The following is a 27598-nucleotide window of genomic DNA, read 5'->3' as shown; positions in this document are numbered from 1 at the left end:
CTGATTTAAAAAAAAATTCAATTGCTCTCTATTGCCACTAGTGTAAAATCAACGAAGAATCATTTACCAAGCACTTATGTGCAAAACACTGTGTGCTGAGGATGCAAACAGAAAAAGTAAAAGACAGTCCCTACTCATAAATACTGAACTCACTTCCCTCTGAATGTTCTACCTCCGAGGCAAATTGGCCTGTTTGCTCTTCCTCACACATTCCATTTCTTCTCCCACTTGTAGAACTTAGTCCTGTCTGTCTTTCAAGGCTGGAATGCATTCCCTCCTCAACTCTACCTTTTGGAATTCCTAATTTCCTTCAAGGTTCCGTTCAAATGTAACCTCCAGCTGCTAGTGTTTATTATCCAGCTGCCCCCCCACCGTTTTAGCTTGTATACATTTTGTTGGTATTTCCCAAGTCAAAATGTAAATTCCTTGAAGGCCTCTTTCTCAGATGCAGCGAGTGCCCAGAGATTAAGACATCAAAAATTCGCGGGAGAAGGGCTTAAAATAGTCCTACACTCCCAGAACCTGAGCAGGCTTGGATGTGCATGCGCACTTCAACCGCAGGGTTCTCTGGAGGCGGGAAGTTGGTTCCCCAGAGTAGCGACAGCGCTTCTTGAATACCGATTGGAGTTGACTCCTCAACAAACAAAGTTTCTATTGGCTATGTCTTTCATCTCTCCCATATGCCCTCTTCTCATTGGACCTTGAAGAGGAACGAAGGCGAACCTATCGTAGCCACTCTGCCCCGTCCCTTGGTCAAGGCCACTGCGGCAGCCGGGAATTTGCACGTAGTGGGAAAGGAAGTGGAAAGGTTTCGCCCCCTCCCCCGCCCCCATCTCTTCCTCGCCTTTTGCGGCCAGCATCCGAGTGGAGTGGGTGCTGTTGTTTTTCTCAGGGAGCCGCTGCAGCTTGCATTTGTGACTGTGTGTGTGTGACTGTGTGTGTGTGTGCGCGCGCGCGCGCGTGTGTGCGTGCGTGTGCGCGTCCGCGCGTGCATTACCCCTTGTCCCCGGCGAGGCCGGGATGCTCTGCTTCTGCTGCTGGTGCTCATCATGGAGGCCAAACGAGTCGAGATTCCCAGCAGTGTACTGGACGATCTCTGCAGGTACCCGAAGACGCCGTCCGGGTCCCTATTTCCATCCCCAACACCACCCCCTACCTCTGTCCCTCAAGTTCCCGTCTTCCCCCAGACCGTTCCCGCCTGCCCCTCCCATTTTTCTTTCCTTCCTTCCACTATGTTCCTTTACTTTGAATTCTTCCGACCCCTGAACCCTCCCCTCTGCTTTCCCTTTCGGTTATCTGCTTTCTCTCTGCCCACTTTGTCTTGTCTCCTCCCAAGTCCCTCGAAGACCCTGTTTGTTAAAATTGCATTGATTTAACCTACAGCTTTAGGTTCACTTCGTCTGTGTGTTTTTCCATCAAAGCCACTTTCTTCATATTCCTAGGAACTACGTTTCATTATAAGCCGATGTCCCCCCTCCTCCCCCCCGAATGTTTTTTAAAAAGCACCTTTCAGATAGGATTTTCTCCCCATCATATTTCCTGTCCTCATTCTACTGGGAGGAAGGGGGGTAGATTCTCAGTTTTCTGTGATCAGAAAAGGGTATTTCATAGTTATGAATATGGAATCGGTACATTTGTGGGTGGGTAATGGCAAGATCATCTGTGGATGATGGCATATTAACCATACTTTAAGTATTTGAAAAGGTGCATTTTTGGAAAGTTAAAATAATTAATCATTAATTTGGAGACGAAGAAAATAGATTCAGAGGATTAGATAATTTTATAATTGTACTGATCAGTTGATGAGAACATACATGAACTCTAAGTTTAGCTATTAGATATTGTGTTTCAGAAATTAAATAATAATGATAGCTAACATTTATATAGTACTTTATACCAGGCACTGTGCTAAGCACTTTGTGATTATTATCTCATTAGATCTTTACAACAACCCTGGGAAGTAAGGTGCTATTAAATTTGTATATGAAGAAATTGAGGCAAATTGAAATTAAGTGACTTGCCCAGGGTCACAAAGCTATTAAGCATCTGAGACAGAATTTTAACTCTGACCTTCTTGATTCCAGGCTTGGTGCTGTATCCACTCTGCCACCTAGCTTCCTAAATCATTTAATCCAGTACCTGGTGCAGTGGAATATGGGACTGAAGTCAAGAAGACACCTCTTCCTGAGTTCAAATCTGGCCTCAGATACTTAACTACCTGTGTGACTAGCTGGACAAATCACTTAACCCTGTTTGCCTCGGTTCCTGTAAAATGAGCCTGAGAAGGAAATGGCACTGACTGAGCAACCACCAGCCATCATAAAAATGAATAAAAATTCAAAGTATACAGGTTATTATTTCAAGACTAGTTAGGGTTTTTAAAAATTCTCTAATTTAATATAATATTAATATAATTAACATAGCTGCAGGCCCAAAGCAATGTGCTAATGAGGTGTTAAACAAACTGTTTATGAGATTCAGCACTTCTCTGATTATCAAAGTCAATTAGGGAACAAGTTCTATTGGCTTTGATTGCAAGCAAATTAGCCATGTCTCTGGGGGTTTAAAGTTATTAAGCCCTGAACAGATTTCAGCAGTCCTATTTTGATAGTTGGAGTTTCCTGTGGAGGAAACTTGTGAAGGTGGGAAGAAAAAGGATTTTTCTTCATCTCCTCCCCTCTTCATCCTCAATATAGGCCTGTAGGGGAGCTACTGGACCAGTAGGAAACATTGTATACAGCAGGAGACAAAGATACTAACTGTAGAGACAGAGAAAAATAAAGTCACCATAGGAACAAGCAACTTAAGCTCTGGTAATAGAATTAAGCTATGGAGAGAATCAGACCTTGGGAACCCAGCTGAACAACTTGGTCAGCAAAGATGCTAAAGAAGCATATCTGTCTTTTCACTTAGGATGCTCATCTTTTAAAGATGTTTATGCCCCAGTTTCCTCATCTATAAAGTGAAAGAGCTACTTGATGGTCCTCTTCTGTTCAAAAATCTATGACCAGTGATACAATGTCTTTTTAAAAAATTAACATTTTATTTCTTTTTTGCCTGAAATACTTAAAACTAGTTCTTTGTTGTTCAGTCATGTCTGACTCTTTGTGACCCCATGGACACATGCCAATATTGTCCATGGGATTTTCCTGGCAAAGGTACTGGATTGGTTTGCTTTTTTCTTCTCTAGTGAATTAAGGCAAACAGGTTAAGTGACTTGTCTAGGGTCACACAGGTACTTAATAGTTGGCTCCTGGAACCAACTTACTGTTCTTCATAACTTGAATATTTTTTTTTAAAGTGATGAAATTGAAAAACAGCCAGAATATATATGGCTGTGTCTTTATTATATTTTTAAGTTTCTTGATTAATTTTTTAAGTTGTTAAATTTAGATTTTAAATTTAAGACTTTGGTTGTACATGTCCCATTTCAATATACTTGTACTGCTAAAATAATTGTTTATGATACATTTAAAAATGAAATAAAATATGTAACTGTTTGCTTTCTGTAGCAGTTCATTCCATCAGGTTAGATGTTTCCTTTTGATCCTTTTTATGCTGCCATTCATTAGGTTTGGAGTTAGATGGCTCTTATTTTGTTTCATTACAGGCTTCTATCTTACTACTCCTCTACTCCCTGCCATACTTATTAGGCCTTTAGGAAATGGTTAACTTCTTGATTATTGGGGATGGGGTGGGGAGAGGATGAGGATAAGATTTGGTCGAAAGGGTTCACTATAACTACAGTCTGAATAAACTTAACATTTTAGTCTGAGTATCAGGAACAACAAATAGGAAAGAATGGTTGAACTCATGTTTTACAAATAAAGGTGAAAGACCTTATGTTTTTAAAAAACATGTTCTGAGTTTGACAGTACATGGCTTCTTCCACATTTGTGGCCTAGAAAGGAGGAATATGTTTAAAACTCACCATACCCAAAACAATTCACTATATGAGTCTCTTAAACTCACCCCAATTGTGTATTATTCTAGAGAGCAGCACCATGATTCCTGTCACTCAAGTTTACCATCTCACTTTCATCTTTGACTCCACTCTCTCACATATTTAAAGTTACGAAATCTTGTTTTTTTTATCCATAACCCCTCTCATATGCCCTTTTCCTACACTCCTGGCCAACATCCTAGTTTAGACCTTCATCACCTTTCACCTAACCTTTCAACTGAGTCTTCTGCCTTAAGAATCTCCACTCTCCAATTCATTCTTCCTATAGTTGCCAAAGTGGTTTTTCTCACATTTTGCTCACATGTTCTTGTGTCTGTCTAAGATCAAATATAAACTTTCTTTGTGGTTCTTTGCAGCCTGGTGCCATCCTACCTTTCCAGCTTTCTGGAACATTTCTGTACAATTCATTCATGGTTCAATTATGCCAGTCTGATTTATCTTCCTCCTACATGACACTCCATCTCCTACCTCTTTGTCTTTGTACTGGCATGCTTATAATATTTTCCTTCCTCAACTTCATTTCTCAGAATCTTCCTTCAGCTTGAAGGCTGCTAGTGCCTTCCCTTTCTAAACTTATCTTCTATTATATTTATAAGTGTTTTATACCTGACTACTGTATTGATTGTGGCTGGGCAAGTTGTTAAACCCTTCAGTGCAGATCTACTTTGGTAAAGGAAGTTTCCTCACTCAGGATATTTGAGGTCCAGTTCCTATCACTATGTATACACGTATATACAAAGAAAAGAGTAAATTAAGCCCTGTCCTCAAGGAACTTACATTCCAGTGTGTGTGTGTGTGTGTGTGTGTGTGTATACACACATGCAGAGCAGAAACTATTTAACTTCTAGCATGCCCTAGCATGGTACATGTTGTACAGTCTTTTTTCAGTTGTGTCCAGCTCTTTGTGACCCCATTTGGGGTTTTCTTTGCAAAGATATTGGAGTGCTTTGCTATTTCCTTTTCTAGCTTATTTTACAGAAGAGGAAACAGGCAGACAGGGTTAAGTGACTTGCCTAGGGATCACATAGCTAGAGGCCAGATTTGAACTCAGGAAGATGAATCTTCCTAGACACATGCTCATTTACTTGATCAGCAGTCCTCTATAGTCAAAATTGGTCATTGTTTTGATCTGAATAGTGATAGCTCTGATTCTCTTTAATGTTTATAAGTTGAAAAAGTTAATAAGAAAAAATGAAAAGAATATTAGCAACAATCAAAATTGAATGTTACAAATTTTGTTTTTCTTTACACTGTGGTGTGTGTGTATATTGTTCTTTTGGTTTTTGCTTCATTCCACATGAGTGGAATACCTTCCCAAGTTTCTCTGAATTCTTATTTCTCATTAATACACATTACTGTAACATTCCATGGTAATTTTATGCCATAATTTGTTCAGCAATTTCTCTGTTTGTGAGCCCTTAATTCATTTCTAGTTTTTGTTTTTTCTACCATAAAAAAGTACATATTTTTATATGGTTCCTTTCCCTGTTTTTTTGGACTGCTTGAGGCATATGCCTAATAAGGGTTCAGTGGGTTCTGTGGAAATTTATTTTGATTTGGGGACCCTACCTTTAGGCTGAGAGTAGAAAGCCTTAGGCCTTCAGGGTCCCTTCCCCTCCCCCTCTGCTTCAGCTGAGCAAAAAAAGACCTGTGGGCTATACAAGATGCCAGGTCAGACAGCTGGGGGAAAAAAGCCCCCAGCTCCCTACGACCTGAGCGGAGCTATCCGAAAGATCCCGCATAGCCTGTGCTGAAGCATGAGGCTTGAGAGCACCCCCCCCACCACCAGCTGCAGCCCTGGCTGGCGAATTAGCTTGGTCTGTGGGGGCACAAAAAGTCCCGAGATTTGAGTGGAGATAAGAAAGGTATATATAGACCTGGGAGTTAGACAGCAAGGGGGTTCGGTTGGACAAGGACAGACGAGAGAGGCTGAGAAGAGGTTCTGAGGGGATCGGACTAGAGATGGGGCTACAAGGACGCAGGAGAAGACGAGAAGGACTAGGAGCAGGGAAAAGAGAAGCCAAAGGGCCGACTGACGGAGCAGAGAGACAGAAGGTCGGTGAGAGAGAAACACGGGTTCAGCCGTGGCTATAAGGAGGAGAGAAAAGTTAGAAGCAGGGGGATTTACAAAGTGAAAGGCTACAGGCAGAGTTAGAAGAAAATAGCTGAGCAGGGAAAGTGTAACGTGCCAGAGGCAGCTAAGGCCCTTATTGTATTAAAAAAGTTCGAGGCACAGCAGGTGGGAAAGAGACACAGTGGAAAGAGAAGCACTGCAATGCAGTCAGGTTGTACATTTTATTTCCCTGTATTCTTAATTTGAAATAGTATCTCATAAATAAACTCTGCTTTGATTATTTAGTAAGAGGCTTCTTAATATTTTGCTTATCAATTTGGGAGTGGAGCAGTGTGGTGGAACTTTATAAACGGTCCATATTAAATTAATAGCAGTCAGATAGCCATACAGTCAAAAGTCCCAGAATTAGTACCCCAATCAAATTAGTCCCCCCAAATTAGGCTAATCATAAAAAATATTTACCCATTTAATGGCGACCGCGGCAGGACTTAGGGCCCAATTATAATTTCTCTAAACTTATCATTTTTCCTATAATCATAATTTTTCATAAATCCAATTATATAATTTTTAGACTAGATTAGATTATTAATAATTAATTTTTTATACAGTTCAAAGGCTATAAATAACTTAGTCACTTTTCTAATATGAATCCAAATTGTTTTCTATAGCTGAACCAGTTCATATCTCTACCAACAACATTTTTATGTGCTTGACTTCTGACATTGACAGTTTCTGTCTTTTACCATCTTTTGTTTGTTTTCTAGATTTAAGGTGAAACTTTAGAATTTGTGCCACTTATGAGAGTGGCATATTTTATTTATTTTATACTTTATTTATATTTTTCTTTTAATGTTTTTAATGTTGGTTGTCACAAGCTTATTTATATTTGTAGTAGGCACTGCAGTTAATTTTATTATGTTTGTTTATATGATCTTGGTGTGTATTCTTGGAAATGTAGCTGGGCAGGTGGAACTAATGGAAAGTACTATTTTAATAGTGTTTGGATTATTTTAGAATCAAAAGTTATTTTGGATTTTTCTTTTGCCAGTATTGCTGAGCTTTTACCTTTCTCTTTGAACTTAAGCATCATGATATAATGATATGGTAAATGTAGCACCTTCTTTTTCTGACTACCTCTTTCCAGACAGTATGATACTATGAATTCTTGAGGAATAGAGCTTTCTTTTATGATAAAGACTGCTTCTGTGCCAGTAAGTCTTTGGTTAACCATTTCATTTCTGTCAGCCTTGTTGGTCCCATTTCTAGGCTGATCAATACATTTCTTTTATCTTTATTGCCATTTGTGAATGTAATTTTTGCCTTATTTTTGTTTTTTTGGCAGCCGTTTTATTTTGCATATTCCCAGTGAGGAAAGAGACAACGCTATCCGAGTGTGCTTTCAGATTGAACTTGCCCATTGGTTTTACTTGGATTTCTACATGCAGAACACACCAGGATTACCTCAGTGTGGGATAAGAGACTTTGCTAAAGCTGATATCCTTTTTTTATTAGTGTAATTATCATTTTCCTTTCTTGTTAGTAAAATGTTGTTGCACTAAAAAGTTTACTTCCTTGTCTTGTTTTTGAGGGTTATGACCTACCCAAAACATACAGCTTATCTTCTCTTAAAAGAAGAGAAAAAAAACGAGTCTTCAAACATGTATAGTAGCTAAAGTCTTGAAGTGTTTTTTGGAAAACTTTATATGAGACTTGAAATTAAACTTTTTTTCCTTATAACAGTTCAAGTTGGCCTATGAACTCAGTGTTAACCTATGGGCTCACCTACCTTTGCCTGTTTTTACTGTTGCCTTGGAAGATTCCTTTATCCAGGCATTTCAGTGAAATCACAGGTTCTTTCCCTATTCTCATTCCTGTTATTTTTGTATTTTACAAGTTTTGCTTTAATCAGATTGGCATCTTTAGTCAGACCAAGAAATCATCAGAAACACTTTTTCATCTGAATCAAAATCAAGTCAGAAAAGACTGTTGAATGCCCAACAATCCAAGGTACTGTGGAGCTATATGGTATAAAAATAATTCTTAGGATTTGGTCCCTGCTCTCAAGCAATTTACAAACATTTTAAACACATATTTTAAACAGTATAAGATTTACATAGTTCAAGACAAAATAGAGGAACAGTTTCAAGATACAGCATATGATTGATTGCCGAAATGGACTATAATAATTCATATGAGAAAATTTTACTTGGTGGACAGGGAAAATTTCATGGAGGAAATGAGATTTGAGCTGAGTCTTACAGGATATGTAGCCATTAGTTTGGTAGAAAGAAGAAAGGACATTTCAGAAGGAATAATTGAGCAAAAGGTTAGAAGTTTGAAAGTTCAAGGTATGTTAGGGTGCAGGGTATGAACTATCTATTTGGAGGCATTGTGGAGTATAGTATGAAATATGAAGCTAGAAAGATAGATTGAAATCTGATTGTAATATTCCACTTGTTAGTATCTATATCTTGGAATGTTCTAGTTAAAATGTTCTGTTGGTGGTCAATTACTATTAGCCAAACATTCCTTTAAAGATCCATAGGATTATACATTTAAAGCTAGAAGGGACTTGAGAGTTCATTTATCATTGAGTGGTAGCATGTGTTGCTATCCTTAAGGGAAATAGAAAAATCAAGTGGGAGAGCTTGTTGGAAGGGGGAAGAGATGAGTTTGACATGTTGAGTTTGAGATGAGAGAAAATACCTGTAGAAGCAGGTAGTTGAAAATGGTGAAAATGATGGAAATTTCTCTTGGGAGAAAAGTAAGGACTGGAAATACAAAAGCTTGGAAAAAGATGAGGATACGGTTACAAATCATATATAAATCTCTTGAATATTGCTATTTGCCCAGATGAACTCATCTTTTTTGGGCATGTCTCCTTGGGAATAAGAAGTTTATAAAAGTTGATATAGAGAATTCATGTAATATTCTATATACTTTATAGTTGGGTAATATTTTACCATTTACAAAGTGCTTTCACATATATTCTTTTTTTTTTTTAGCACATATATATATATATATATATATATATATATATTTTTTTAGTGAGGCAATTGGGGTTAAATGACTTGCCCGGGGTCACACAGCTAGTAAGTGTTAAGTGTCTGAGGCCAGATTTGAACTCAGGTACTCCTGACTCCAGGGCCGGTGCTCTATCCACTGCGCCACCTAGCCACCCCCACATATATTCTTTAATCATCATAATAATCCTATGAAGAAGCAGGACTTAATCCCATTTTTTATATATGAAGGAACCAAGGTACTTTGCTGAAGGAAACACATTTAGTGTATTAGAACTAGTGTTTTCTGATTCCTAGTTAGTTCTTTCTCTACAACCATGAAATTTCATGGACTCATTCTGTCACTTATCTGATATCCTGAAAATATCACATCCTACTTTGTAGTGAAAAATACTATACATTAGAATTGAAATAAAATAAAAATTTCCTTTGTGGTACTTGACCCTCTCTAATTTTTGGCCTGTAGAGGGATAGAGTATTACATTAAATTAAATGTATGAAAATCCATTTTTGTCATGAATTATTATTAGAAGTCAATAATATCTGTCAAAATGGCAGAACTATTTGCAAAGACTGTTTTAGAATTTGTGAAAAACTTGGAATGAATTAGGCTGAACTTGAAAACAAAAAAAAAGGAATCGCTAAGCCATTAATAGTTATTCCCTTGTAAATTTTCTACATATTTATACAGATTGTTTTCTGTTTTGGAGTTTTTTGGTTTTTGGTTTTTTGGTTTTTTGCAGGGCAATGAGGGTTAAGTGGGTCACACAGCTAGTAAGTGTCAAGTGTCTGAGGCCGGATTTGAACTCAGGTCCTCCTGAATCCAAGGCCGGTGCTTTATCCACTGAGCCCCTAGCTGCCCCCAACAGATTGTTTTCTAACACTTTACATGACATCACATTCCCTGAATTCCTAGATCTCTTGTGATCTGTACCAAACAGACTTAGCTTTGCATTTGATTGTATGCTTCTTTTTTTTTTTAAATAAAAGTATTTTATTATTTTCCAGTTACATGTAGAGATAGTTTTCAGCATTTGTTTATAAAAGATTTCCAATTTCAAATTTTTCTCCCTCCCTCCCTGCCCTCCTCCCCTAGGCGGGCAATCCTATATAGGTATAGGTATATATATCTATATCTATCTATCTATCTATATCTGTATCTATATACACACACACACATATATACATAACAACATTAAACATATTTCTGCATCATTCATGCTATAAGAGAAGAATCAGAGCAATAAGGAAAAACCTCAAAATAGAAAAACAGCACCAAAACCAAAAGAAATAGTATTGTTCAATCAGCATCCATATTCCACAGTTCTTTTTTTTTTTTCTGGATTTGGAGGGTATTTTCCATCATGAGTCCCCTGGAACTTTCTTGTACCATTGTATTGGTGAGAAGAATCCAGTCTATCACAGTTGATCAACACATAATGTTGATGATACTGTGTATAATGTTCTTCTGGTTCTGCTCATCTCACTCATCGATTGTATGCTTCTTTTTTTTTTTTTGGTGAGGCAATTGGGGTTAAGTGACTTGCCCAGGGTCACACAGCTAGTGTCAAATGTCTGAGGCCGGGTTTAAACTCAGGTACTCCTGACTCCAGGGCCAGTGCTCTATCCACTGCACCACCTAGCTGCCCTGATTGTATGCTTCTTTATAGAGTTTTTAATTGCTAAATATATAAAGGCATGTCTTGTTACCCAACTAGTTTATCAATTAATCATCATGTATTAATTAAGTACCTGATAAGTGCCAAGCATTGTATGTAGCTAGTTATCCTCTCTAGTTTCTTCATCAGTAAACTAATCAGTTTGGACAAGAAGACTTCAGAGGTCCCTTCCAGTTCTAAATTTATGAACTTTTGAGGTCAGGACCTGATTCTTTAATCTTTTCATATTCTTCCAGTATTCTTCCCCACATGAGTATTAGGTCAATATTTGAATGAATTAATGTACTTATAATGAGTCATTTTTATATCTTTGTGAAAACAGATCTAATCAAACTATTTCTTTGACATTATTTTACTTTAGAGAAATAACATTTCATTTCCTGAAGTGGGTCACTAATCCTCCTTTTTTAAAAACCAATTTACTAATTCAATTCTCTCTCCAACTACTCCAAAAATCATAGTTTTATTGCTGTCTCTTTCTCATCTTATTTAATACATATTTAAATTTCTTTAATTTAAATGATTTACACTGCTTTAGTTTTTCATTGTAGGTCCTCTGGTTATAAATTTCTCATTTATACATTTGTTTCATTTTAACATTTAAAATGTTGTAACTTTAAAACTATTACTAATATCTTCCAAATGATTATAACAAGTTTCCTTTGATTTCAGGTGAAGATAGTTGAGTAAGAAGTATATAATACTAGGGCAGCTAGGTGTGCAGTGGATAGAGATCTGGGCCTCAAGTTAGGAAGACTCATACTTAAATCTGGCTTAACTTATTAGATATGTAACTCTAGGCAAGTTGATTAGTCCCATTTGCTTCCATTTCCTCGTCTGTAAAATGAGCTATTGAAAGAAATAGCAAACTACTCCATTATCTCTGCCAAGAAAATCCCAAAATGGAGTCACAAAGAGTCAGATCCACCTGAAACGACTGAACAAGAAGAACAAATAATAGCAGTTAGTTTGCTTTAGCTTATGGGTTTTTCTTTTAAGAAAAAAAATTAACCAGCGTCTTCTATTTGAATAACCATACATCCAAAATAAGCACAGGCCTCAGGACCTGAAAGAAATTTTGTTAGGAATTAAGTCAGGCCTACAGGCAAGTAAAGTATTTTAATAATTAGAAAATAATACTTCTTTTTTATTCAAATTCTCACTGCTATCACTGCCATTTTGGCTGTTATATTGTTATGCATGGGTTAAGCAAAAGTGCACTGTAACTGAGTTTAAAAAAAAACACAAAACATTTTTTTGTTCAAGGGTATTTGACGCTGCCTTAGTTGAACTCAGTTATTTGTCATAAAGTGATATAAATAGTAATTTCCAAACAAGTTTACTCAAAATAATTTAACATCTTCACTTGTCAATTTGATGTGTGTGCATAAATATGCATGTATATGTATATATAGTTGGAAATATACAGAAATATGTATGCACACACATTTATACATAAAATTTTATATTGATGATTGATTAGCAAGGAGAAAAATGAGAAAATAATAGAATTATGCCTTCTTTTGTTATCCTATTCTTTGGCTGTCCAAAATTGAAGGGTCAGGGAGGCAAAGAATTTGAACAATTATGAGTTATTTAGGTTTAAGTTCTTGATGTTTCTTTTTATCAATTATATTATGGTTTGATCATCCAAATTTCATAATTTTTCCCAAAATGGAAACAGATAATATTAGTGATATTGATAGCATTCTTATGTTTTACCTTATACATTATTTTCTTTGCTTTTCTTTGGGTTTTCTATAAGCTACTTTACTGATACCAATTTCCTGGTAATTGTATTATAAAGTCAGTGGATACTCTTGTTTTTTTGTTTTTGTTTTTGTTTTTAGTGGATACTCTTTTTTTGTTTTGTTTTTGTTTTTATTTTTTTTTTTTAAGTGAGGCAATTGGGGTTAAGTGACTTGCCCAGGGTCACACAGCTAGTGTTAAGTGTCTGAGGCCGGATTTGAATAAAGGCACTCCGGATTCCAGGGCCGGTGCTCTATCCACTCTTAACTACCTTATGCATATACTAAATTAAAGAGAAAGGAATTACTCAAGCTTATCTGTTTGGAAGTATTTTTTTTTAAAGCTTAATTATATATTTTTAAACATTGGTGTAGATAAGTTGATTTGTTATCAAATTTTAACCTGTACTTACCATTAACACAATTGTTATAGGAATGAGGAATCTAATAGTATGAATATTGATAGCACCCTCATTTCTCTAAGATTTAACCTAATTTCTTTTGGAACCTGAATACTTTTTTCTTTAGTCCCTAATGAATTTATTTTTTGCTAATTTCACTATTGGTGTTTATAATACAAAGAAATGGTCACAAGATAAGATTAAATAAGAAGGGTGATGTGATAGATGATGGTATTTAATATACTTAAAAAAATTTTTTTTCTTCATGTGTGAATTTAGAATTACAAACTTTAAAACGTGAGCTTATTTCTCTTCTGTTTTTTTTTTTCCGTAAAGCAGGGCCCTTGAAAATTTACCATAGTTGATTTTGGGCTGTCTAAAAAGGACCTTAAATCTTCAAGTTCTCTCTGTCTTATTTAGCTAAGGACTGTATTAGCAGTGAAAAATTCATTCATTTTGCTAGAACTTTGCTCTTAGCATTGTGCCTTTACTACTTGATTGTCAGGTGGCAGGTAGGGTTGAGCTTCTGACTTGCTTAGAATTTATTCAACTGGAGAACTTTGAGGTTTGTTTGTTTTTGATTTTTGTAGCCTAATATACCTAAAAATATGTCTTGATACTTTTTACATTACTTGTATCCTCTTGGGTGCCTGAAGCTGAATATATCATTAAAGAATCTGTTACTTTGTTGTCACATTGAAATTTCTAGGAGTTAACAATAACTTTATCATTTTCAAAGCAAAATATTTGGATAATTTGAAAGATCTGTGCATTTATCAGTATAGAGCCTCCATGCATATATCACTTCTCCATGGCTTCTTATCCAGAGCACTTTTTTGTCCATATTTTCTCATAGAGCAGAGTTATTCAACTTGGGGTATGTTGGCTTTTTAAAAAAAGTGATAATTGCATTTCATTATAATTGTTTTCCTTTGTATTCCTCTTTATTTTATGCATTTAAAACATTCTGAGAGGTGGATAGTATCTTCCTTCATGGGTCCTTTAGAGTTGATGTGAGTATTTATAGTATTCAGAATAACTTGGTGGTTCAAAATTATTCTTTGACTAATATTGCTCTGACTGAATTTTCTCTTGGTTTTGCTCATTTCACTTTTCATTACTTCATGCAAATCTTTTATGTTTTTTAAAAATCAACCAGATCATTTTTTCTTACAGCATAGAAGCATCCCATCCCCAATTTATGGGGAAATTCCTTTCTATATCCACTTTTTTGCCACCACAGAGAGCTGCTATAAATATTTTAGAACATATAGGTTCTTTTCCTTTTTCACTGATCACCTTGGGAAACAGACTTAATAGTGAATAGCACTATTCTGGGTCAAACATTATATGCAATTTTATAACTCTTTGGGCATAATTCCATATTGCTCAACGCATTAATGCCCCAATTTTCCCACATCCCCTCCATCATTTATCATTTTCCTTTTCTTTCATATTAGCCAGTCAGATAGGTATGAGATTGTACCTCAGAGTTGTTTTAATTTGCATTTCTTAAGTCATTAATAATCATTAATTAAGAGCATTTTAAAATTTGACTTCTTGATACAGAAACTCATATTCTTATAAATTTGAAAAAGTTCTTTATATATTTGCAACACAAGACCTTTATCCAATAAAGTATGTATAGGAATTTCCCCCCAATTTTCTGCCTTCTTTCTAATCTTGGCTACATTGGTTTTATTTGTACAAAACCTTTTTAATTTAATGTAATCAAAGTTACTCAATTTACATCTCACAGTGTTCTCTATCATGTGTTTATTCATAAATTCTTCTCCTATTCATAAGTCCAATAGGTAATATGTTCCATGTTTTTCTAGTTTTCTTTATATCTAGGTCGTGTATCCATTTTGCTTTTCAGTTTTCCCAACCATTTTTTTAAAACCAAATAGTGTTTTCTTATCCCAGAAATTTAAATCTTTATATTTGTCAAACACAATGTTACTGTAATCATCTACTACTGTGTATTGTATGTCTTCAATAGCCAGTAACAGATAGTTTTGATAATTACTGCCCAGTTTGGGATCTGATATTGCTAATCTTTTATATGTTTTTTCATTAATTCCTTTGATATTTTTGACCTTTTGTTCTTCCAAATGAATTTTATTATTTTTTTCCAGCTCAATAAAATAGTTTTCTAACTGTGATGTTTAAAATCTAGTTTTGCTAGTGTGATGTTTAAAATCTAAATTGTGGTCGCCTTAAATCAGAAGCTTCAGCACCAGTCTTTAGGCATTAAACATTTATTAAAGCATAGAGGTATTCACAAGGAGTTAAGAAAAAGAAGTCCTACCTAGCCTAGAGTTCCAGCCTGGTTGGGTTCTTCCTGAAGTCCTCTTCCATGAGCCTGCTTTGATCAGGAACTCTCTAGCAAGTTGTTTGTGGAAACTTTTTATAGATCTGGAACAGAGGTGGTCCTTACACACTGCTTCAAGGTGATTGGTTGGCGTCATCCAAATCCATTGGCTTTGAAGGTGTTCTCAAGTTGAGTTCACAGTCTAGTTTCTGAGAACAATACCTTCTTAAGGGATAGCCAGGTGTGATTACAATCCAATTAACTTGAAGTAGGCTTAATCAGCAGCAATTAACTTGAAGTAGGCTTAATCAGCAGTCAATCACTCTCACTTGATTCAATCAGTATAGATTAATCTCCAGGTGGGTCTTTGAGTATCTGCTAAATTCCATTATTTCATCACATTCCCCCCTTTGTTTCTTCTAGGAACAGGTGTTCCTAGATGAAACATAACAAAAATAATTTTTTGATAATTTATTTGGGATGGTATTAAGTAGATTAGTTTAGGTAGAATTGTCACCCAATATTTCTCCTATTATTTAAATTTGACTTTCTTTCTATAAAAAGTGTCTTATAATTATGTTCATGGGCTTGTCTTGGTAGGTATACTCACATATTTTATAAAGTCTACAGGTATTTTACATGAGATATCTCTTACTATCTCTTCTTGAAGTGGTATTTTGTTCACGATATACAAAAATGTTGATTTATTTTAAAATGCTTATTCCTATTAAAAACACTTGAAAGCATAGGTATAAAAATGGATTTTTCCTTAAAATGATAAAAAGCATCTACCTGAAACTATCAGCAATCATTATTTATAATGGCTATAAGCTAGAAGCCTTCTCTCAGTAAGATCAGAAATGAAACAAGGATGCCTATTATCACCATATAATTCAGTATTATGTTATAAATGCTGGCAGTAGCTATAAGAGAAGAAAAAGAAATTGAAGGAATCAGTTTTTGCAGATATACTCAGAAAATCCTGGAGATTCAACTAAAAAGTTAGTTGAAATAATTTTAGCGAAGTAGATACATTAATTCTTTGAAAGCCTTCCTCTTATTCTTTTAGTATCTCAGATATGCCAGGGCATCTATTTTATGTTGCTTACGTCCAGCTACATCCTCAGTATTGTTTTTGATTACAACCTATCTTCAGGAGAACATAAATAGAAAAAGCCAACTGAGAGTGAGGCTTTTAAAGATGACTTCATAGAATAAAAAAAGCATAGTTCATTTGAATGGTTCTGTTCTTTTTGTCTGTGTACTGTATTTTTCTTTTCGTGGGGGTGGGGAAAAGCTAATTGGCTTCCTTGACATTACTTCTACTCTTCAGTCATTGTCCTTTTTTACTGCCTCAAGGTGAAGATGTGCAGAAAGTTTTAGATGAATGGAAGGAATATAAAATGGGAGTACCAACATATGGTGCAATTATCCTTGATGAAACACTTGAAAATGTGAGTGAAATTGAGTCAAGATAACATGCAATGTTTTAAATGAACTAGCATTTAACTCATTTATCTCTTTAGCTTAATCAAATATATGTTATTAATGTTCTGAATTGAGGTTTTAAAGTAATAGTATTGTATTGTAAAAGCATAGTGAAATACTGTGTTAGATTTTTATTCCTTCCTTACCCCAACTTTGTGTTTTCTCTGGTTTGATAGTCTAGTCTCCTGGTTGTAGCTGTTTGGTTCAGTGGGATTAAGTAGCAAATGCTGAAGTAGAAAAAGATTGGCAGTGTAATTTTATATTTAGATGTAAGAAAATTAGTTTTTCTATTTCATATTTTCTGATATGGGGGAAATTCCCAAACAACTCAATGTTTTTACTTAAGGATATTTCATTTTTCTTGTAGTGGATCAATCATAAAGCATTTATTAATTGATTACTTACTGTATATGTGATAGGCACTATACTAAATAAAGAAGTAAGACACTCCTTACTCTCAATGACTTACATTTATTTGTGTGATTTTTGTTGTTGTTTCTTTAAGGTATTATTGGTTCAGGGTTATCTAGCAAAATCAGGCTGGGGATTTCCAAAGGGAAAAGTAAATAAAGAAGAAGCGCCACATGACTGTGCTGCAAGAGAGGTAAGTTATGTATATGCAACTAAATGGTATTATTTGGCTATTATAAACTGTTTTTTTTCTTTTTCTTTTAATGATTTTCAGTTATCACTTGGCTATTTGAGTATCTGAAATAAAATAAGTTAGTCACTTAAAAAAATATTTCTGGATATTATTATCACCAGCTAGAAACTAGAGCTAGAAACTGTAGCTAAAGAACTTGAAAGTAACATTATTCAAATTGAGTGCTGGGATCCCATGAGAGACATGTAGTTCAAGATTTGCAACTGCTATCTGGTGCACATATCTTGCATTATTATGTATACATTTTTCTCTTTACTCTGGTTAGGCACAGAGATCAGATAACAATAATTTCTTGCAAGACCTTGTTTTAATGATTGACATTTGTGAAGGATTTTCATTATTTGAACTTCATTGCAATCAAGATTTCCTTAATTAATTTCTTTCTTTTTTGGGGGGGGTGGTGGTGGTGAGGCAGTTGGGGTTAAGTGACTTGCCCAGGGTCACACAGCTAGTAAGTGTCAAGTGCCTGAAGCTGGATTTGAACTCAGTCCCTCCTGAATCCAGGGCCAGTGATTTATCCACTGCGCCACCTAGCTGCCCCTATCAGTCAAGATCTCCTAACCTTCAGAAAGTGCAAAATTTAATCAAACGCACTGAGAGCTTTAGAAATCCTAAGGATTGGCACTAGAACGCAAGAATCTCAAGTTGAAGATTTGATTAAGTTTAAAGAAATTCCATTGAATAAAAATTAAAAAATTAATATTCTCCCTAGGAATGTGTTATTAAAAACATAATTCAGTGCATGAATTTTAATTTTTTAATTGAACATAAACAACTGTGAAAGAATTTTTAATTACCTTGATTCATTAAGAACCATCTATATGGCCTTAGGAAAAACTGATTTCACCATGGATTACAGGTGAAAAAAAGTTGTATCACTTACATGAAATTTTAAAACATGAAATTGATTTGAATAATTTTCAGGATTTTGTAAAAAATAATGTAGAATCAAACAATATTCCAAATCCTGCATCTATATAAAAAGCTAAAAAGAGATCAGAATTGTTGAAGCTTTTCAGTTTGAAGCAGTTTCAGTTTAATTAATATAGTTTATATGAGGGTAAAATTTACAACTGTAAATCTCATATCAGTGGATTGGCCAAATCTATTAGCCAAATCTAATTATCTATAGGAAATTTACAATAAAGAGTATTGTATATTTTATTATTTGAGAGTTGTGTGTTATACATATCAATAAAATTATGTCAGTAAAATTTATAATAAACACATGAACTGATATATTTATAATAAATTTGCACATAAATTCCCCCCCCTCCCCCTGAAGAACAGTTCACCATGTGGTTATTTTCATACTTGTTTTGGGTTGCTAGTGCCTTTCAGACAAGATAGCCTTTTCCTTTTTTGTATCGTTTGTGACATACATTTTTTAGTGTGTGTGTGTGTGTGTGTGTGTGTGTGTGTGTATGTAATAAACTTCCTGCTGTTTTTTTTTAAATAAGTTTCTTATTGCCTGCAGATTAAAGGAGGTAAACTGCTTAGTTGCTGGCACTCACTGCCATCCAAAATCTGATTTTAAATTTGTTTAATTTAGATAATCTGTTTTCAGGACTGATATCTTATGGAATGAAAGAATTCCTTCAAAAACTTTGATGTGACATCCCCACCCCCCCAAGAAATCAACATTTCCCCTTTATTAGCATGCAACTTAGTAATTGTCAAAGAAAAATATTGAAAGAAACCAATAACATTTAAGTTAATACATAAAACCGTGTAAAAAATTATTTACAACTAATCTAATCTGTAAATTTTGTAACTGTGGGCTATATGAAAAATTACATCTATATGAAAAATTATAACTTTAGAAAAATCATAAATGATCCGTGAGTTCCATCTGTTTCGCCATTCAAACGTAAAAATATTTTAATTAACTTGGGGACCTAATCTGTGGACTTTTGACTGGCTGGCTATCTGACTGTTATTAATTTCCTAAGCCAGGCTGTTAGGGCTGTTTAAAAATTTCCACACTGCTACTCCTCCCAAAGTGATAAGCAAACGCCTCTCTGTAAATAACAGCACAAGGATTTATTTAGATGAATAAACTTAGGGTTAAATGTAGAAACAAGGATAACAAAAATTAAAATACGACCTGTCAGCTTTTTAAACTTTCTGCCACCTCTTGCCTATGGGTGTGCTGACTGCTCCCTCTGTGGCCTGCAGCCATGCCTGGCTCAGACAGGTTCACCTTCAGTCTTCTCCAACTTTCTCAGTCCCAGGCTTCTTTTAACTCAAAAGCCCTCTGCTTCACTGCTCTGCTCCTTTCTTCTAACTCTAAGCCCCCTTGAAAAGCCTCTTAGTGTCCTCATTCCTCTGGTGTCTCTCTACCTTCTTGCTAGCTCTTTCTCCAACTCCTTTCTGTAATGCAGCAATGAGCCCCAATGTCTCTTGTCAAGATAATGGAATGTGATAGATGAGATTTGGCAGATACTCAGGAGCCCACCTGAATGAATTACTGGCCAATTTGACTGGATTAGTAGTTGACTAGATTCTAAGCACATCTGGCTAGTACTTGAGAGTACTTAAGAAAGCATGACTCTCAGAATCTAAAAAAACTTTGAACTTCCGGCCCAATCAACCAACCAGCTTGAAGAACCTCCCCATTCTGGGAGGGTACAGGGAGGAGGAAAGGGGAGCCGGCATTAAGAGTGCTGTCTTTTTGGTTCCTGACTCGGTGGTGATGGCAGGAAAAGACAGAGAGGAGCTGAGGAAAGATATGATTGCAAGGTTGTAAGAATTCTGTTCTGAATCTTTCTCTTTCTATATTTCAATAAACCCTTAAAAATCTAAACTCGTTTTATCAGTGATTTTAGTCAGTTTCCCCCCAAACTGGGGGAACAGATTAGAACCCACATTTAGAATTTTAAATTATACACTCTCCTCTTCTCTCACCAACCCCCCTGAAAAGCCTTTAACTCCGTACTGTTATGAACCTCCTTTCCGAACTGTGTATTAGTGTCTCATTTTTATCATATCCCCTCCAATATTTGTCATTTTCCTTTTCTTTCATGTTAGCCAATCTGATAGGTGTGGGGTGGTACCTCAAAGTTGTTTTAATTTGCATTTCTGTAATCAATAGTGATTTAGAGCAGGGCTCCTTAAACTTTTCCCAATCACAACTGCCTTTCACTTGAGAAATTTTATGTGGGTTTATAAAATAGGTATACATAAAATTTTACTGTTGCCAAATTTTTTACAACCCCCACAGTAAGTTTCCACATGTGGTGTTTCAACCCAAAAGTTTAAGAAACTTTGATTTAGAGCGTTTTTTTTTCATATGGCTATAAGTAGCTTTGATTACTTTTTCTGAAAACTGCCTATTCATATCCTTTGGCTATTTATCAGTACTAAACATATATGCACCAAATGGTATAATATCCAAATTCTTGAAGGAAAAGGTAAATGAGTTTCATGAGAAAATAGACAATTAAACTTTATTAGTAGGAGATTTCGATTTACCTTCCTCATACCTAGATAAATCTAAACATTAAATAAAAAAAGTTAAAAAGATAAACAGAATTTTAGAAAAGTTACATATGGTAAATCCTCTGGAGAAAATTGAATGGGAATTTTTACCCTGTCCCCCTGTTTAGCTTTTGATCACTGCCTCCTTTTCTCTCAAGTGGACATGGCACCTTCACAAAAATGGACTACATATTCAGCCACAAAAACCTCACAAATGTGCAATATGAAAATTATATTCAATAAGGGGTCTTGGAAGCATGGATTAAAAATTAGTAAGAAATGGGGCAGCTAGGTGGCACAGTGAATAGAACACCAGTCCTGGATTCAGGAGGACCTGAGTTCAAATCCAGTCTCAGACACTTGACACTTACTACCTGTGTGACCTTGGACTTAACCTTCATTGCCCTGCCTCCCACACCCCAAAATTGTAAAACTAAATAATCGCAAACAATGAGCGGGTCAGAGAACAAATCATTTAAAAAAATCAATTATTTCATTAAAGATAATGATAACAATGAGACAATATGTCAATATTTATTGAATGTCGCCAAAGTGGTACTCAAAGGAAATGTATATCTCCAAACACTTAAATCAATAAAATAGAGAAAGCAGAGAAATAGATACATCAGTAAAATAGAGAAAGCAATTAATTAGGCATGCAACTAAAGAAGAAAAACAACTAGAAAAAGAACAAAGTAAAAATCCCAAATTAAATACCAAAAAAGAAATTCTCAAAATCAAAGGAGAAATTAATAAAATTGAAACTCAAAAGACCCTTGAGCTCTAAAACTAGAAGATGGTTTTATGGAAAAAAAAAACCACCAACCAAAATAAACCACTGGTTGTTGTTCAGTTGTTTCAATCATGTCCAACTCTTTATAATCCAATTTTGGGTTTTCTTGTTTTTTTTTTTTTCCCTCAGATGGTTGTCTATTTCAAAACCACTGTTTTCTTAAAAAAGCAGGAAACCAAATTACTTGTGTCAAAAATGAAAAGGGTGAAGATGAAATTAATGCAGTTATTAGGAACTATTTTGCCCATTTACATGTCAATAAAACTGACAGTGTAAGAGAAATGGAGGAATATTTACAAAAATATAAATTGCCCAGATGACCAGAAAAGGAAATAGAATACTTAAATAATCCTATCTTAGAAAAAGAAATAAAATGCCATCAATGAGCTTCCCAAGGGAAAAAACACAGCACCATGTGAATTTTCAAGAAAATTCTACCAAACATTTAAAGAACAATTAATCCTATGCAATTTCTGAGCAAAATGTTTGAAAAAAATAAAGTGGTTCTACCAAATTCCTTCTATGATATGAATATGATTTTGAAACCTAAATCACGAGTAGCAAAAACAGAAAGAAAACTGTAAGTCAATTTCCCTAAATAATATTGGTGGAAAAAATTTAAATAAAATGCTAGCAAGGAGATTATAGCAATATATCACAAAAATCATGTACCAGATAGGATTTATATTAGGAATGCAGGACTAATCAGTCCTGTATTAATATCAGGAAAATGATAAATAATTGACCATATCAAAAATAACCCCCCCAGAAACATATATCAAAATAATTTTATCAGTATAATTGTATCAGTAGATACAGAAAAAACTGACAAAATATTTTGCCCATTCCTTTTATTGTTTTTTTTTGTTTTTTTGTTTTTTTGCAAGGCAGTGGGGGTTAAGTGACTTGCCCAGGGTCACACAGCTAGTAAGTGTCAAGTGTCTGAGGCTGGATTTGAACTCAGGTACTCCTGAATCCAGGGCCGGTGCTTTATCCACTGCGCCACCTAGCTGCCCCTTTTTTTGGTTTGTTTTTTGTTTTTTGTTTTTTTTGCTTGCCCATTCCTTTTAAAGACACTAGAAAGTATAAGAATAAATGGAGCTTTTCTTAAAATAAGTAGTATATGTTGGGGTTCTGAGCCAAGGTGGCAGAGAAAAGGGAGCACTCCCAAATTACATTCCGAACAACTTTAAATGAATTCTGGAAGAGCAGACTCCACATAAAGATAGGGTGAAACAGCTTTCTAGCCCAAGAGAACTTACAAGGTTGGTAGAAAAGATCTATAGCACGGAGGTGAAAGTAGTACACCCCAGCAAACCAGCAGCAGACCTTGGTGGTGTCTGCATCAGTGGTGGCTTCTGGAGCTTTTTTTTTTTTAAAGTGAGGCAATTAGGGTTAAGTGACTTGCCCAGGGTCACACAGCTAGTAAGTGTTAAGTGTCTGAGGCCGGATTTGAACTCAGGTACTCCTGACTCCTGGGCCGGTGCTCTATCCACTGTGCCACCTAGCTGCCCCGAGCTTCTGGAGCTTTTTGCACACAGATGGTAAGGGGGGTTGGAGAGAGATTACAGGGGTCCTGTGGCTGGCACGAGGTGCAGGACTTTGTTGCATTACCCAGGTTTGAGTGGGTGCAGTCCTCGGTCACAGTTCTAGGGTGAGGAGGACCACTAGCATACCAGAGTTTGTGGCTGCAGGGGAGCAGGGACTCTGGTGACAGTGCCAGGGCAGAAAAGAGTGCTTCCTTGTGGTCACTCACAGACCAGAGCACAGGCCAGGAGAGTAGTAATTATACCTCTCCTTAGATCATTTCACTTTGGAAGAACTAAAAACTTATAGACCATCAGAATTAGGTCTGAAAACAGCTACACAAAAAACTGAAGCTTGTAACAATTCCCTGTAAATCCTCTATCCCCGTTCAACTCCAGGAGCAGAGCTCAACTTAAAAATAAAGTTAAAAGTCAATAGGCTGGGAAAGCAACTAAACAAAAAAATTACTACGGTGACAGAAAGTTCAAACTCAGAAGAATACAACAAAGTCAAAAGTGCTATGTCCAAAGCCTCAAAGAAAAATAGAATTGGTCTCGGACTGAAAAAGAATTCTTATAAGATTTCCCAGAATTTAAAAAAAAAAATCTTATTTGATAGGTAGAAGACAAATTGTGAAAAGTAATGAGAGTGGGGCAGCTAGGTGGTGCATTGGATACAGCACTAGCCCTGGAGTCAGGAGGACCTGAGTTCAAACCCAGCTTCAGACACTTGACACTTACTAGCTGTGTGACCTTGGGCAAGTCATTTAACCCCAATTGCCTCACAAAAAAAAGAAAAGAAAAGAAAAGCAATGAGAGTGATGCAAGAAAATCACAAAAAAAGATTCAACAACTTGATAAAGAAGGCACAAAAAAATAATGAAGAAAATAAAACCTTTAAAACAGGATAGGCCAAATGTCGAAAGAGCAACAAAAAAATACTGAAGAACTCCTTAAAAAGCCAACTTGGTCACATGGGAAAAGAAGCACATTCACTGAAGAAAAGAACTTATAAAGTAGAATTGGTCAAATGGAAAAGGAAGTACAAAAGCTGATTGAAGAAAATAATTTCTTAAACATTAGAATTGGGCAAATGGTATCGAATGACTCCATGAGCTATCAAGTAACAAGACAAAAATTAGTAGAATAAAAAAAAAAATAGAAAAAAAATGTGAAATATCTCATTGGAAAAACATCTGACCTGAAAATACATCCAGGTGTTTTTGTAGGTTTATTGACAGCTTGTTTTTCTTTGAAAACTGTTCATATCCTTTTACCATTTATTAGGGAATGGCTCTTGTTATTATAAATTTTAATAAGTTCTTTGGGATATCTTGGATATAATCTGATCTTTATTAGAGAAATTTGTAGAAAAAATTTCCCCCCATTAATTAGTTCCCTTCTGTTTTTCAACTTTCTTTAAACAAAACCTTTAAAATTGTGTATTATCAAAATTGTCCATTTTATCTTTTGTGAACCTCCCTTTGTTTAGTTATAAGTTCTATTCATAGATCCTTGCTCCCATAATTTGTTTATAATGCAATCTTTTACTTCTGGATCATATCTTGGGATGTGGCATGAAGTGTTACCCTAAACCAGTTTTTGATAGATTGCTTTACAGTTTCTCCAGAACTTTTTGTCAAGTGGTGAGTTCTTACCTCAGTGTAGGGGTGCAGGATGCTAGGTTGAACGTTAGGTTCATTTTGCTTCCATTTGTTGTTTACCTAACTGTTCCATTGGTTTTTGCCTAGTACCAAATAGTTTTTGTGATTACTACTTTATGTGTTGCAATGTGAGACCTGATATATTAGCACTTTCACCTGCTCCTTTCCAATTTTTTTTGTTTCCTTTGAGATTTTTGTTTCTCTAGATGAATTTCATAATTTTCTCTTGTTCTTTACAGTAGCTTTTGCTCTTCTAGATGAATTTTGTTATTTGTTTTATTTGGTTTTTTTCTTAACTGTAATGGTTTGGTAGCTTTGTTGTTATGGCACTGAATAAATTGACAGGGAGTACAGCAGCTTTTATTATATTGGCTTGCCATGAGCAAAAATTAGTTTTTCACATTTTTAGACTATTTTCATTTCTGTAAAGAATGTTTTGTACTTATTTTCATATAGTGTATGTCTTGGTAGGTAGAGTCCCAGTATTTGTTTTGTGTGGAACTTTTCACTATCTTTTTGCTGGGTTTTGGTGGTTACATACAGAAATGTTGATGACTTATTTGAGTTTGTTATAAATTTAGCTACTTTTTATAAAATTATCATTTCAGTGAACTTTTTGTTTGAAACTATTAGGTTCTTCAGCATATTGTAATTGTTAAAAAGTTGAGAGACATAGTTTCTGGGTGATTTAATCACTTTATTAATAAGGCTGGCAGGTTATTAATAAAAGGATGGTCATTTGGCAGTCTGTTACAGACCAAAGACCCCTCAAGGTGGTGGTGGTGTGGGGGGGGGGTCATAGTTTATATGCCTTGCAAAGATGAAGTAAGTGTTCCTGAGGGGTGGCAATCAACTAGGATTGGTTAACACAATAATAGGTGTGGGTTATATTAAAATGAAGGTCTTGGGCTGCTGACTTAGGTCACTCAAATCTTGGTCAAAGATTTGACCAATTTTCACATCACTTATCTTGATGATAAAGAGAATCAGCTTTTCCCCAGGCCTATCTGAGCAAACACAGTGATTAGGAATTACTTAGCCTTTACTTTGAATTCCTTTACTGTCTGATGAAATTTTGGTCTGGGGCCACACTGGTTGGTTTCTGGATGAGGAAGTAGAAAAGGGGAAAAACCTTGGTCCTAATACAATAATTAGTTTTATATGAGAGAAAATTTTATTTCTCACAATATCATTTATAAAAAGTAATTTTGTTTCCAGTTTGCCTATGTTTATTCCCTCAATTTCTTTTTCTTGACTTATTGCTATAATAATAGCCTTACCCTTGGTATTATTGGAAAGGTTTTTTTTTTGTTTGTTTGTTTGTTTTGTTTTCAGCAGCAAACATTTATTTTCCAGTTACATGTAAGGGTACTTTTCAACATTCATTTTCATAAGATTTAGAGTTCCAAATTTTTCTCCCTCCTTCCCTCCCTTTCCTCCCCCCTCCACAAGATTGCAATCAGGTTATATATGTACAATCCTCAAGTCTTCTTTTTATCAGTTCTTTCGATAGGGGTGCATAGTAAGCTTCCTCATTAGTTCCTTTGGATTGTCTTGGATCATTGCATTGCTGAGAGTAGTTAAGTCATTCACAATTGCTCATCGAACAAAATACTGCTGTCACTATGCACAATGTCCTCCAGCTCTGCTCACTTCACTATACATCGATGTTCATTAGTGTTTTCAGGTTTTTCTGGGATCATCTTATTTGTCATTTCCTATAGCACAAGACCATTCCACTAAAATCATATAACACAGCTTTTTCCATCATTCCGCAATTGATGGACATTCCCTTGATTCTCAATTCTTAGCCTCCACCAAGAGTTGCTATAAATATTTTTTGTACAATTTTTCTCCCTTTTCTCTTTTTCATGATTACTATTGTTAACTGTTTCCCTTCCACCCTATTCCCTTCCCCATGATATTTATTCTATTATCCATTTTCTTTCATCCTATCACTCTTCAAAAGGGATTTGCTTCTGTCTGTCCCCTCCCCCACTCTGCCCTTCCTTCTTTTCCCCTCTCTCTTTATCCCCTTCCCCTCCTGTTTTCCTGCAGGGTTAGAGAGATTACTCCACCCAATTGAGTGTGTACATTATTCCCTTCTGGAGCCAATTCTAATGAGATTGAGGTCTTTGAGCTTTTTCTAATGAGTGTAAAATTCATTTACTGCCCAGATTAAATAGATTACTCCACCCAGTTGGGTGTGTCTGTTAGTCCCTCCTTGAGGCAGCTCTGATGAGTTTAAGGTCTTTGAGCCTTTTCTGATGAGTGTAAAATTCATTTACTTCCCTGCTCCTCTCCCATCTCTTCCCCCACTCCATAAGCCTTTTCCTGTTTCTTTCATGTAGGATTTCACCTCTGCCCTTCCCCCTCTCCCAGTGAATTCCCTTCACCCCTCAATTTAACCCTAAAGATGTCATCACCTAGTTAAGTGACACAGTGGACAAAGTATCCCCCCTGGACCCAGGGGGATCCCAGCTAAAACCTGGCCTCAGACACAAGACAGTCGCCCACTGTACGACCCCAGGTATGTCCCCCAGCTCCAATTTTTTAAGGTTCTCTAGGGTATTGTATTTGAAAGTCAAATTTGCCATTCAGTTCAGGTCTTTTCATCACAAATATCTGAAAGTCTTTTTCATTAAAATCCCATTTTTTCCTCTGAAAGCTTATGATAAGTTTTGCTGGGTAGGTGATTCTTGGTTGTAATCCCATTTCCTTTGCCCTTTGGAATATCATTTTCCATGTCCTCCGGTCCTTTAATGTAGAAGCTGCTAGAT

At 35.6% G+C, this 27598-nt stretch overlaps 1 protein-coding gene across 3 annotated transcripts in view; it reads left to right on the top strand.

Moving 5' to 3' along the window:
* The first annotated feature begins 753 nt into the window (after positions 1 to 753).
* Positions 754 to 27598, top strand: part of DCP2 (decapping mRNA 2) — a 69803-nt gene continuing 42958 nt past the window's right edge. For 2 of the 3 annotated variants that reach the window (XM_043977535.1, XM_043977534.1), the window contains exons 1-4: positions 754 to 1102; positions 7381 to 7532; positions 16530 to 16657; positions 17197 to 17295. In XM_043977535.1, the coding sequence (XP_043833470.1) occupies positions 1050 to 1102; positions 7381 to 7532; positions 16530 to 16657; positions 17197 to 17295 (432 nt within the window). In that variant the 5' untranslated portion in view covers positions 754 to 1049. The remainder of the gene's footprint in view (positions 1103 to 7380; positions 7533 to 16529; positions 16658 to 17196; positions 17296 to 27598) is intronic. The other variant, XM_043977536.1, reaches the window with a different exon arrangement.

Source organism: Dromiciops gliroides, chromosome 1 (genome assembly GCF_019393635.1).
Source record: "Dromiciops gliroides isolate mDroGli1 chromosome 1, mDroGli1.pri, whole genome shotgun sequence".
NCBI classification, from domain to species: domain Eukaryota; kingdom Metazoa; phylum Chordata; class Mammalia; order Microbiotheria; family Microbiotheriidae; genus Dromiciops; species Dromiciops gliroides.
Note: the sequence above shows the minus strand (reverse complement) of the source record. Positions and strands in the feature narration are given on the sequence as shown.